The 13,124-nt window shown below is 44.4% G+C and overlaps 1 protein-coding gene across 2 annotated transcripts in view; it reads left to right on the top strand.

The window, feature by feature from the left end:
* Window positions 1-3,099: 3,099 nt before the first annotated feature.
* Window positions 3,100-13,124, top strand: part of VSIG10L (V-set and immunoglobulin domain containing 10 like) — a 37,839-nt gene continuing 27,814 nt past the window's right edge. The window contains exon 1 of one of the 2 annotated variants that reach the window (XM_060693886.2): window positions 3,100-3,391. Coding sequence is in view for 1 of the 2 variants with exons in the window: in XM_060693885.2 (XP_060549868.2) it covers window positions 3,325-3,391 (67 nt within the window). In the remaining variant the exon portion in view is untranslated. The remainder of the gene's footprint in view (window positions 3,392-13,124) is intronic. The other variant, XM_060693885.2, reaches the window with a different exon arrangement.

Raw genomic sequence — 13,124 nt, 5'->3', positions numbered from 1 at the left:
CATTCCCAATTAATTGCTTCAGTCCTCCTGCAGTAAATGATCTGCCCTAGGCATTCAGAAGGATTTCTTTTGTGTGTGTGTGTTTTGTTTTGTTTTGTTTTTTTAATGGCCCATGGTTTGTAGATGTAGTGTCTGAAAGTTCACCTTTTTTTTTTTGCAAAGCATAGTTAGCGGCTAACTTGCCTTCATTAAACGGGAGCAGGATTTCAGGACTAGCGCTGAGTTCTTGTTGGCTTTTAGGAAAAACAAAACAAAACCAAAAGAAAGGCACAACCACCGTTCTTTTCTCTATACTCCGTGAGGAGCCTTATATTGGGAGATATTCCGTTTATAGCCCCTCTGTCTTTTGTTGCCAACTACTCTGGCATCTGAAAAAGGTAGTTAAACATTGTGCAGGTTTCTGCTCTATTCAAATCAGTCTCTAAGGTGTACAGCGCAGCGCAGCCTTTAAATAATAATAACCTGAAACTGACACAGCTGTCGATATCTAGAAGCCCGTTTCACGTCAGTTGCCCTTCGGTTGCCCTTCTATTTGTGTAGGCTAGCTCTTAAGCGAAGGCTGAGAAAGAGAAGACACACTTTGATTATCTAACAACCCTTTATAGATTTTTTTCTTTTCCTGGTTCCCTAAAATTAGCATAGCGGGGTTTACGGCTCCGTCTTTCCAAGATGGATGTGAAATGTCCCTTTTCAGGGCTCATTGGATCAAAGGGCCCTTCAGAAGCTTTCTTTGAGGTCGGGCTGGGTCCAAAGCCTTCTTTGCATCTCATATTCATAAGGGAGGGAACAGCAGGAGGTTTATTGACAATGCGCATCTGATATACGTCAGTTCGTTTCTGACTAGGACAGAGAGGAATGCATATGTACGGTTCATCCCTTAAAACAATCCAGCGCGTTTTCACAAAAGAGCATTCTGTCTCCTCTGAGAAATTTCCACTTGCACAACCATCACAAAACAGGAAAAGGACTAGAATTATTTTTTATTCATCGCCTTAATGCAGGGGTTTAATGCAGGGGTCGGCAACCTTAAACACTCAAAGAGCCATTTGGACCCATTTCCCACAGAAAAAACACCGGGAGCCACAAAACCCTTCCTGTGCCTGATTATTTCCTGAGCGGCCACAGAATTAGCATATGTAGTTTAATTAAACGTTCTGTTTTCTTCTGAAACTTTTGTTTTCTTGGATTTATCCATGGTTGGCCTACTGGGGGTCAAAAAGCTCAAAAAATCGTGTGCCGGAGGGTATCACACATCGGTGGTTGTGACGCATATTTTGAGCGACGGAGCCGCAACAGAGGGATGAAAGAGCCACATGCAGCTCCAGAGCCACAGGTTGCTGACCCCTGCCTTAAAGGAAAACAAACTTTCTTAAGTCTCTAGGTTGGGATGGACTAAGCTCTGCACGATTAACAAGTTGCCTTTTTTAAAACCAGAATTTACCATTCTGCAGTCAGTACTGAAAATAAAGCAAGATTGGGTAGTTTTATAGAAGCTAGTCTCTACAGACCTGGTTGGCTGGCTGGGGAATTTGAGGAGTTGAAGGCCACACACCTTAAAAGTGGCCAAGGTTGAGAAACAAACACTCTTCTAGATGAAGAAAAGGCTTTTGCAAAAGGTGTTGGGGTGTTGATGCCAGAGATTGAGTGAGGGGAAGGTCTGTATTGTATGTTTTATTATATATGATGATGTGATTATATTTTGCCACCTTTTGTGAGCCACCAGGAGTTTATAACTGCAGCAGGATCGAAATACGATTAATTAATCGATCCAGGGGTTATTTCACAATGGGATATAAATTGTGTACATAAATAAAAATAAAATAAAATCAGTAGTTACGAGATCTGACACGGTCGTGCTGTTGCTGGTTTATCGGCACACGATGCATTTTGTGAGCAGCCCTTGGAATTCAGCAACCTGAGATTAACATCTAAGCACCTTCAATGGACTCAAAATCTTTGTGCTGAATTCTGCAGCAGTAAATCAGCATTCCCAAAAATCCCCCTTTGCACACACTTCCGTTCAGTGGGATTTTTCATGGCCCGAGTCTGTTTTATAGACTTTTTGCCAGCTGGTAGTATATAACCCTGTTTAATCAGCCTGTTTATCTATAGCTGTGTAGAGTTTCCCCCAAACCAGAAGCGGAGATTCAACAAAGAACCCTGGTTTTGTCCGTAGAGAATAGCGAAGAGCCAAATTTGCAGAGACAATGGTTTGTAGCAAAAAGTGCACTGGGGTCTTTGCTAACTTGGTCAAGGGGAAAGGATTTTAAAAGTGATTGCAAGCGGTGCAAAAGGAAGAGTGCAGAAAAATGCCAAACGACACAAAACTCCTAGTCTTGGATTGACATCCGTTGGAGCAGAAGCCTCAGCCGTCTTTGAAAGAGTGATAATAATTAAAAAAAAACCTAAGCTTCCTTCACCATTGGGAATTTTTCTTCCTGCTGTTTGCCTAGTGCAAATTGTTGGCAGACGCACTAGGAAAGGGATAAACGTGCCAATGAGCGATTTAATATCTTTAAAGGCTTTGGTGATCCCCAAAATACTTGCACATCATCCACATAAGTTTGGCCAAAATTTAGCTGCCCCGGCTCTGTTTAAATCCCTCCTTGAGCCTGTCAATCAGCATCTGCCACAAGCAGATAACTCTATTGTCATTCTGCATCAGATACGCTTGGACTGTTCGGCGGTTATGGAGGCCAGAAGGTAATCCTGATTTATAGACGGCACAAAGGGTGCCTTGAAACGAAGTCAGGGTTCGGCCCCCGCCCCCACCAATCATGCAGATTTATTTGAGGGAGGGGTGCTGGATTAGTGTGCATCCAATTTCCACTGGCCAAGAGCTGTGATTTTGGATAGCCAAGTGTCCTTTGTGAAATCCTGTTCCAAAGCCATGAGGTCCACCTTGGCCAGGACTCCCCCCCACCCTTGTCTTGCCGCCAGTGCCCTGCTCCAAACCCTTGCAAAATAATTGACAGCTCCCCAGCTGACTTTTGAATACGCTCCTCCCCTCCTTTGTTGTGACTTTTCAACAGGTTTTGCTGGTGCATAACTTGAATAGCTGAACTGCTTTTCGCCTGGCCCACTGCCCCAAGGGGAAGGATTAGGTCTCCTCCTGGGCCTTTGGTTCGCTGCTGCTCTTTCTTTTTTTCTTCCTTCCGCTACCTGGTGACACACACACACACATACACACACCTGCCTTCCGGCATCTCCAACAGAGGCCCTGCTTTCCCCTTGGCACTCGGGGTTGGGAGCCCTTCTTCGATCTCCGTGTCCTTCTGTGCCTCGACCTCCTCCCACTCCACCCCACCTTTGAGCCAAGCTGGCATGGCTTGCTGGCATCCGGGCGTCCGTTTTTCTTCCAGCCTGACCATCTGTCTGCTTTCCCTGCTGGGTGAGTTTAGGAAACTGGGCTCTTGGGTTTCTTTTTTCCCCTCCCCCACCAGCTGGTCTGATCCTTCTGGCTTCTGGCAGAATCTGAGTCGCTTTTGAGGAAGGAAGCAAAGCTCTCGTCCTATTCCTAAGGGGTACGAGGGTTGTCTCTCCCCATCAGCCGGGTTGGAACAAGAATTGAAATGCAGGGAAGGGAGCCGGAGCTGGCCCTGCTACAAGAGCAGCGTATTTGGGGCAACGAGGAGGAATTTGATCCGAGGAGGCTCAGCTGAAGGTGAACTTTAGTCCGCTGCACCTCGGTGGTGCAGCGGACCAAAGTGCTGTTAAGTGCTAGCACTTAGCTGCCAGCTGCCTGCGATTAGTGCAAGTTCGAATCTCACCAGGCTCAAGGTTGACTCAGCCTTCCATCCTTTCGAGATAGGTAAATTGAGGACCCGGATTGTGGGGGCAATAAGCCAACTTTGTATAGAACAACACCACTTAGGGGGGGGCGAAAGCCCTAATAAACAGGTATATACAAAAAAATATGCAGGCTATTGCTATAATGCATTGTAAGCCACCCTGAGTCTACCGAGAAGGGCGGCATATAAATTGGACTAATAAATAAATAAATAAATGAACTGCCTTAAGACTCACCTATGCAAAGCATCAAATCCCCCACCCCACCCCAGTTTAAAAGAGCCCTGAGAAAGATGGAGCTGTTAAAGGTAAAGGAAAAGGTTCCCCTCGCACATATGTGCTAGTCGTTCCCGACTCTAGGGGACGGTGCTCATCTCCATTTCAAAGCCAAAGAGCCAGCGCCATCCAGAGACGTCTCCATGGTCATGTGGCCAGCATGACTAAACCCCAAAGATGCACGGAGCGCTGTGACCTTCCCACCAAAGGTGGTCCCTATTTTTCTACTTGCATTTTTTTTTTACGTGCTTTCGAGCTGCTAGGTTGGCAGAAGCTGGGACAAGTAATGGGAGTTCACCCCATTACGCGGCACTAGGGATTCGAACCGCTGAACCGCCGACCTTTCGATCGACAAGCTCAGCGTCTTAGCCACTGACCCACCACTTAGTTACCAAATCCTTTTGATTTGCCACACCCGGCCTGGAAATACAGAAGTGGGCGTGTGACACACCTCCACTCCAGCAACACAAGATCCCCCCAGGTTGCCATCTTATTCTTACAAGGGTATTTATGCAGCACAGTTGGCTTTGGCAATCAGAACTGTGCCGTGGAAGCCGCCTCATCTAAAAATGGTCCACTTTGAGGAGAGGGGGAAAAAAAATGAAACAAATATTTTGCTGACTTTTCAGCTTCCCCCGTATGAGCTGTCATGGCATTTCCCCCTCTAAATTTGGACGGTCTATCTCAGAAAAAGAACCCGAATGGTACTTGTTTAAAGTGGTGATTTGAAAGGTTTAGTTGCTGCCTGAAAATTGCTGTGTTTTAACTCTGTTCCCTTTGATCCAGTTTTTTTTAAGAAAACTGAGGCAAGGAGCGTTGTGTATCTCTGTATGTGTACAATTTCAGACCATAAGCCAGGGGTGAAATCTACTTACCTTCCTTACCGGTTCAGAAGTGCACACGCCATGTGCGCCCGCTCGCTTCGCTCGTGCATGCATGCGCATCACATGCACGCATGGACCCTCTGAGCATGCGCAGAGGGTAAAAAACACATTACTTCCTGGTTAAAACCAGGAAGTAACGACACCCAGGTGGGTGGGCGGGCGGAGTCTCGCGCCGCCATCGCTGCCGGTTCTCCGAACCACCTGCCATAATTGCTACCAGATTGCCCGATCCGGTCCAAACTGGGAACATTTCACCCCTGCCATAAGCGCTCTGGGTTTCTGTGGGCCATTCTGAGCTTCTGGGCGTTGGCCAGAGATTGCTGGCATTCTGCCTTTCTCTGTTCAATAATCAGGAGGTCAGGGTGCAAAGCAGAGTTTCGCCCAACTTGCTTAACTTGGCCACTGACTTCACCTAATTGCAAGCTTGAGATTGGGCTCACCCAACGAGCGAAAGCCACAAAATGAATTGACCAAGGTTAACACTAACCAAGCTTAGAATGTGCAGCCTGACTTGCTCCATATTTATTTATTTATTTATTTATTTATTTATTTATTTATTTATTTATTTGTTTGTTTGTTTGTTTGTTTGTTTATTTGTTTATTTATTTATTTATTTATTAATCTGGATTGGGAAAATGAAAGAAATACTCCAGAAGAACACAATGGCAAAACCTTCTGTATTTTCTACAACAAAACCACAACAGTGTGTGTACTTCTAATCACAGGTGGTTGAGCTCAACTCAAAGCAGATGTTATTTTCACCTTGACTTTTCAGATCCAGCCTGAATCTCATTAGGAAAAAGTAACTAATGTACTTTGGAAAAAGAAAGGTGTTCATGCAACCGGTTTATTCATCATCCAAGCCCCAACCCAGGGGTCAGCAACTTTAAACACTCAAAGAGCCACAAAGGTCCTAACCAGAAGTCCCCCGTTCAATTCTGAAGTCCGGTTCCCCCACCATAGAGTCTCCTCCTACCGTGGTGTCCTTTTTCCTCTGCCCACCGGAAGTCCGGTTCCCCCACCATAGAGTCTCCTCCTACCGTGGTGTCCTTTTTCCTCTGCCCACCGGAAGTCCGGTTCCCCCATCATAGTCTCATCCTAGCATGACGTCCTTTTTCCTCTACCTGTCCTAATCGAAAGCCCTATCAATTGTGGAGCTGACCAATGACAGAGAGCTGCAGCAGAGGGATGAAAGAGCCACATGTGGCTCCAGAGCCATGGGTTGCCTACCCCTGCCCAAACCTTTGGCTTAGTGATGTGTGAATGTAACACATTCAGTAAATGAACCATGACTTATCTCCTTATCTCTGGGAACAAGGCAACCAACACTGATTTTAAAGGAGTTGCCTGATCGAACTACAAGCTTGAAAGCAATGTGAGGATAGTAATGGTGGCACATGGGTGATTGTCTAAGGCAAGGGTGGGGAACTATGGACCCTTTATTATTATTATTTAAAAAAAAACATTTTTATGAAGTTATAAAATATTATAAAATACAAAAGTAGAGCAGCGAGGGGGAGGGGAAAGGGGAAAGAAAAGTGAGGAAAGGTAGGGGAAAGAAAAGAAAAGAAAAAGCATTGACTTCCAACTCTCTCTGTTGCAGTAGAATCAGGCATTAGCATCAAATCACGGCTTTTTGCTTTTCCATAATAGTATGGATGAGTCATTTCTATAAAAATCTATCGATCTAATCTGTAAAACCCAAAGTCAGAGTTTCATTCTTTGCCACATCAAGCATGAAGTTCAGAAGCGGTTTCCACGCGGAAGCAAAAATACTCCTGTTCTTTTCTTTAATCAAAGTGGTCAGTTTTGCCATTTCAGCCAACTCCATCAGCTTCTGCAACCATTCGTCCATGGCAGGTATCAAAGAGTCCTTCCAATTTTTTTTTCCCACAAACAATAGTCTTGCTGTTGTCAACATCTATAGTAACAAAGTTCATTTTTTTTTTATCCATTATTAGACCCAAAAGGAACTATGGCCCCTTTATGACTTGTGGACTTCAAACTGGCTGGCTCAGGAATTCTGGGAGTTGAAGTCCACAAGTCATAAAGGGAGCCATTCGTTCCCCACCCCTGGTCTAAGAATAGCATTTCTACCTGCCAATCTCTGCTCTTTCCTGTCTCAACTTTCCCATCTTCAGTTGCCACCTTATTTTGGTGATGGATAGAAGTGAGCGGGTGGCTCCCTTAACAGCAACAGGACAGACAGCAGGCCTTCTTCCATTCCTTCATCCTAGCCAAAGTGTTCCCATGCTGATTTCCTCCTGTTAACCTCAAATGAAGACTCGGGGGGGGGGGGAAGAAACCTTCGCAATTAAAAGATAGCCACCTTTCGATCAATGCCTTCTTCAACCGGAGCCCAGCACAGGGCTTCCTGTGTTCACCCCCTCCGACCCCTTCCTGCTAGATTTATGGCCTTCTCCCATCCCTACCCCTCTCTCTCTCTTTCCCCTTAGGGGGCTGGCCCATCCATTACGGCTTGTGGTGGCTGCTGAGCTCCCACTGAGCCAATTTTCATCCATCTTCTCCTGTCGTCTTCCCCCGCTGACTCCCGGCTTTTCTCACTCAGCTCCTGCTAATGCAGCCCCTGGCGTGTGGCCGATGCTGTTGTACAGCTTTTAATTTACAAGGGCTCAGACCTGGAGGCCCTGCTGGCTTCAGGGTTTGTTATATGGATGGCTCGAAGGAGCTGGAGATGGAAAAAAAGGAAGGGTTGGGATTTAGCCTGGCTCCACTCAATCGGAGGACATTGCTTCTCCTTGGTGGTGCTGACAGGCAATAAATGGACTTGCAAGAGAAAATGGAAGGAGGACGGGAGGAAGCTTTGGAGATGGGCTTCGTGGCATGGCATGCCACATTTTCAGCCAAACAGGGAGGAGGGAGGTGTCAATTTTCTCATTTTATGGCTCCCTATAATATGCTTGGGACAATAGCATCACGCAATGTGGAAGCATTAAAAGGCTGCTTCTAAGTTTGACTGCTATTTTGTATTCTCAGTAGGCTAAAGACCAGGAAAAGAGAAGAGAGACCAAACCACCCTATGAGCCTTCGAAGTTAGGCCTGTTCAGAAAGCAGGTTGTGTCTCTTCAAAGGACGTAGGGAAAGGAGTAGAGTTGTGCTCATTCATGGATACCATTGTCTTAATTGTCTATCCGTTTTGTCCTGTATTGGGTGGAAGATCTGATGCAGGAGAGTAGACGACTAGCAGCAATCTTCTCATGAACTTACCTAAGTCCTTCAAGTTCAGAGTCCTACTTCTTTGAGGTGCTCAGTTGATGGACCATAAATGATTGAACTCATCTTGGGTCTCCATCAGACATTCTGCCCCATATATATTAATGTGGGGATGGGGCCAGTCTACGTATTTCATCGCATGTCCTTTGTATGTGTGCCGATGAATTTCAGACAGGAGCTACACCAGTGGTGGGGTTCTCCTGGTTCTGTCCGGTTCTATAGAACCGGTAGTAAAACCGGTGGGAGGCTCTGCCCACCTGCCACGACATCATCATGGGTCATCTGTGCATGCACAGAAGGTTCTGGGCATGTGCAGAAGTGCACACATGCGCACACTCCCGCTACAAACTGGTAGTAAATGTAAGTAGTACCCACTCCTGAGCTACACAGAGGGTGGAAACAGATTAAGACTACTAAAGCCGCTGAAGATAACTCACCAGATTGTAGTGAGGTAGATGAGGTGCTGGGTGGGGGGAAAAGATTAAAGTGATTTGATTTCAGGGGTTAAGTTATGTTTTAGTAGAACAGGTGCGAATTTGGCCAGGCTTATGGCAAAGGTTGGAGCGTTGAAATGAGAAGATGTTATAGCTTATTCCAATATCTATAATGTTACAGGCTATTCCAATAATAGAACGATCCATTTGAATTGCCTGTTGACGGAGCAATCCCTCCGCACAGTGGTTTAGCAGGGAAATAATTCAATAAATAAAGCGATTCAGTTCACGCTGAGGCAACTTCAGGCGTCCGATTTAATCCTTTTTCTTCCTAGCATTCTCATTGTGCTAAGCCATGGTTTGTTGAATAAGCTACAAACTCGTTGAGTTCACACAGCATATTAAGTCAAAACCCAACCCAAGCATTTGAGTTGGGCAAAACATTTCAAGAGCTCTTGAGCGTGGTAGTAACTTGAGCTCGAAATGAAGGTTTGTTTGTTTTTTTAAATCATTTTGGAAGGATTTTTAAGGTCAAAATGTCAATCTTAAACTGAAAACACTTCTAGAATGCCCGCCAAGCCTGTTTCATTCTTAACATTCTTGTTTCCCAACCTGGCAACGAGTGTTTTCAGCTCCCACCCTTACAAAACACGGGATTTGGGAATAATTGAAGGAGGACAATGAAGTTAAAAGTTTGCTTCGGGAGTATCTCAGGTGTGTAAAAAGGTCTCCGGTGTGTCTTGAGGCAATCCTTTGATCCAGATGGTTCCATCCATTAACTCTAAGTGGTCCTTCCAGGCTGTAAACTGAGTCACTCCACCTTGATGCCTTGAGACTTGATTTGGCAGGCTGCTTTGTTTAATTATTTTTATTTCATTAATTACTAATTAAATTTGTTTGCCACCCATCTCACTGTAACATGATTCTGGGCAACTTGCAATGTTTTTTTTTTTTTTTAAAAAAGAATTTTAAAAGTACAAAAAAATGCATACGATAAAAATAAAACACTCTAAAAATACGAAGGATCACCTATAAAAACCCATTGGGTTTTAATTGGATTGTTTTAAATTGTGGGCCAAAGCTGTATAATTCTTTTAATTGATTTTAAATTTTGTATTGGTATGTTTTTATCCTTGGCTGTGCACTGCCCTGAGTCCAATAGGAGAAGGGCGGTATATAAATTGAATAAATAAATAAAAGAGCTGCGGTGGCGCCATGGTTAGAATGCAGTATTGTAGGCTAACTCTGCCCACTGCCAGCAGTTCGATCCTGACTGGTTCAAGGTTGGACTCAGCCTTCCATCTTTCCAAGGTGGGTAAAATGAGAACCCAGATTGTTGGGGGCAACAGGCTGACTCTGTAAACCACCTAGAGAGGATTGTAAAGCAGTACGAAGCGGTATATAAATCTACGCGCTATTGCTCTAACTAAAAGTTGGGATGGCTTTACTACTGCACCTGTCTGCCAACTTCATGGAGGGCTCTTTCTAACCCAGTGATGGTGAACCTATGACAGGCATGCCAAAGGTGACACGCCATGACATTTTGGGTGGCACGCCAACGCTTTGGAGGCCCTCTGGAGGAGGCCCATTTTTCACCCTCCCTAAGCCTCCGCAGGCGCCCTGCACTTACCTGCATTCAAAGCAGGCCATGTGGGGACTCCTGGGAGGGGCAGGGCAGGGTAGGCAGGGTAGATGGGGCGGAGCCAGCCAGGAGTGGGATTTGGGGGTTCTCCGAACTGCACAGAATCTTAGCTAGAGGTTCTCCCGAACCCTTATGAACCCCCACTCCTGCTCTTGCCTTATAATTAATTACCAGGCAGAAGTCCTTCATGTCATTAAATGTGAGGTTCAGAAGATACCTAAAGCATCATCTAATGCAGTGTTTTTCCAAACTTAGTAACTTTAAACATGTAAGCTTCAACTTCCGGAATTCCCCTGTCAATTCCTGGGGAATTCTGGGAATTGAAGTGCATATATCTTAAAGTTGCCAAGTTTGAAAAACATAGATCTAGTGCCCAGGGTAGGAATTCATTATTATAACACCCACTTACATTTGCTACGTACTGTAAGTATATACTTTTCTGTTCTTCTGCATAAAAGAAACCAATCAAACGTTCTATTGATGCATGAAGAGATTGGGGTGGGGGGGGTTGTCTTTGGGAGCTTATCTCTTAGGGGAAAAAATCATAGAGGAATAGAATCGAAATGGCAATTCTTGATATTACTTATTAAGAAATTCTAGCTTTCTTTTTCTAGTAAAATGCCATGGTGATGGGCCTGCCTTGTAGAAGTAAATTATTTAACGGAAATTTAATTTATTTAAATGTATACAAATTTAAAACAGCTGTTGGCAAGCTTGGGGATTGCGTTTTAATATCAGTGCTCATGACTATATAATGTTCATTACAACTAATTAGGAGAGAAAGCTGAGGTTACAGAAATGAGGGTGGAAGGTGGCAGGGGAAAAAACCTTTTTTGTGTGTTTTTTTAAAATTAAATTTTATTTTTGTCTGACCACTTCAGTCGGGTTCCCATGTTATGCTTAGCCTCAAACCAGCTTCATTCAGCCTAGGATCTTACAAAAAGGCAGCTTTTATCTTCCTTCTCTAGTTAAACTGAAGGTGGTAGTAAGGATTCTTAATATAATTCTTATTTCAGTATAGGGAAGGGAGGAAAGGGAGGAAAGGAAAGGAAAAAGGAAAGGAGGACAGGAAAGGAAAGGAAAGGAAAGGAAAAAGGAAAGGAGGAAGGGAAAGGAAAGGAAAGGAAAGGAAAGGAAAGGAAAGGAAAGGAAAGGAAAGGAAAGGAAAGGAAAGGAGGAAGGGAAAGGAAAGGAAAGAAGGAAAGAAGGAAAGGAAAGGAAAGGAAAGGAAAGGAGGAAGGGAAAGGAAAGGAAAGAAGGAAAGGAAAGGAAAGGAAAGGAAAGGAAAGGAAAGGAAAGGAAAGGAAAGGAAAGATCCATTTTCCCTTTCTCTTTAACTATGATAATTGGGCCCAGGAATTAGTAAATAGATAGGAAAATATTGGATGCCCTGGGTACTTGCAGGATCACCTCCTACCGGCCTCCCACCGCCCAGTGCGTTTACATAGGACTGCCCTCCTCCGGGTGCCATCGGCCAGACAATGTCAGCTGATGGCGCCTAGGATGAGGGCATTCTCTGTGGGCATACCGATCCTCTGGAATGGGTTACGCACTGAGCTCCGGATGGCCCCCGACCTCCGCTCTTTCCGCAGTGACCTGAAGACGTGGCTTTTCCAACAAATTGCCTGATCTGCTGGGAGTCTTAGTTTTAACTTCTTGGGGATTTTAATCGCATTATTTTAATATTAATTTTATTGTTCCGTTGTTTTATCTTTGTGAGCCACCCCGAGTCCTTCAGGAGAAGGGCGGCATATAAGTATGAATAAACTAAACTAAACTAAACTAAAATCCTATTCGTTTTCAAATGTAGTACGTTATACACCCTGCTTTTCGCACAACTCTGTGAAACTGGCCATTTCTGGGGAAACAAAAGGCCAGTTGATTATACTTAAACAAGGTTTAAGGCCAATATTTTTAGGCCTGAGGCCCACTGCTCCCTTCCAGGGAGTGCAACATCATGGTACCAACTTCAGCGAGTTTTAAATGTGACCACGGGCAGCAATATTTGAAGCTGTCTTGACAAGCTTAAGTTCTTTTTGAGATAATGATGCCTGAACGTTGATGTTTGTACATGTTTTTTTTTTTAAAAACTAGGCATTTGGCAAGAGCCAAGTCGCGTGGTTTATTATCCATTTTAAAAAATGTGTTCTTTGCGTGAACCTGGAACAGGGAAGTTATCTCTCTTCCACAGTCTTTAAGCAATCTTTATGGTTCTTTGATGGCCCATGGAAGGACAGAGATAATTGGGTGAGTGTCAGTGTAGGGAGTTGATGGAGAAAGTGGAAGGAATCTAAGAAAATTTATGTGTTGATTTGCTTATTTACTTATATTCACACGGACAGAAGCGATTGCTCGAGGATAGCCACTTATTTAAATTGGCATTGCTTGGATTTACGGCTCGGATGCAGATGGGGGAAGATGTTTTGATGTCTGCTGCAAAAACTCCATGATTGTTAGGAAGTTATTTGAAAAGTAAATAACTGACCATTTCCTTGAATGAGGGGTGAAGGCAGGAGTGGCTTTATATCATAATGGGAAGATGATTAATACAAGGAAGAACTGATCCATTTAGCTGTGTGGCTGGGCCAAAGTGCTTTGTCTAGCTTCCTATCCACCCAAAATTCTCCACTTCATTTGCATTTAATTTTGTGTTGCCTTTTATAGCAGTCATTTCCCCCTCTGCAAGGGCTACCATATCTGGGCAGCAAAAATCTGAATGGCAATAGCACTGAGACTTATATATTATCTGTGCTTTTACAGCCCTCTCTAAGCGGTTTACAAATGTCGGCATCTTTGCCCCCAAACAATCTGCGTCCTCAATTTACCGACCTTGGAAGGATGGAAGGCTGAGTCAATTTTGAACCA

Source organism: Pantherophis guttatus, chromosome 10 (assembly GCF_059756535.1).
Source record: "Pantherophis guttatus breed Tessera chromosome 10, ASM5975653v1, whole genome shotgun sequence".
Lineage (NCBI taxonomy): Eukaryota > Metazoa > Chordata > Lepidosauria > Squamata > Colubridae > Pantherophis > Pantherophis guttatus.
Note: the sequence above shows the minus strand (reverse complement) of the source record. Positions and strands in the feature narration are given on the sequence as shown.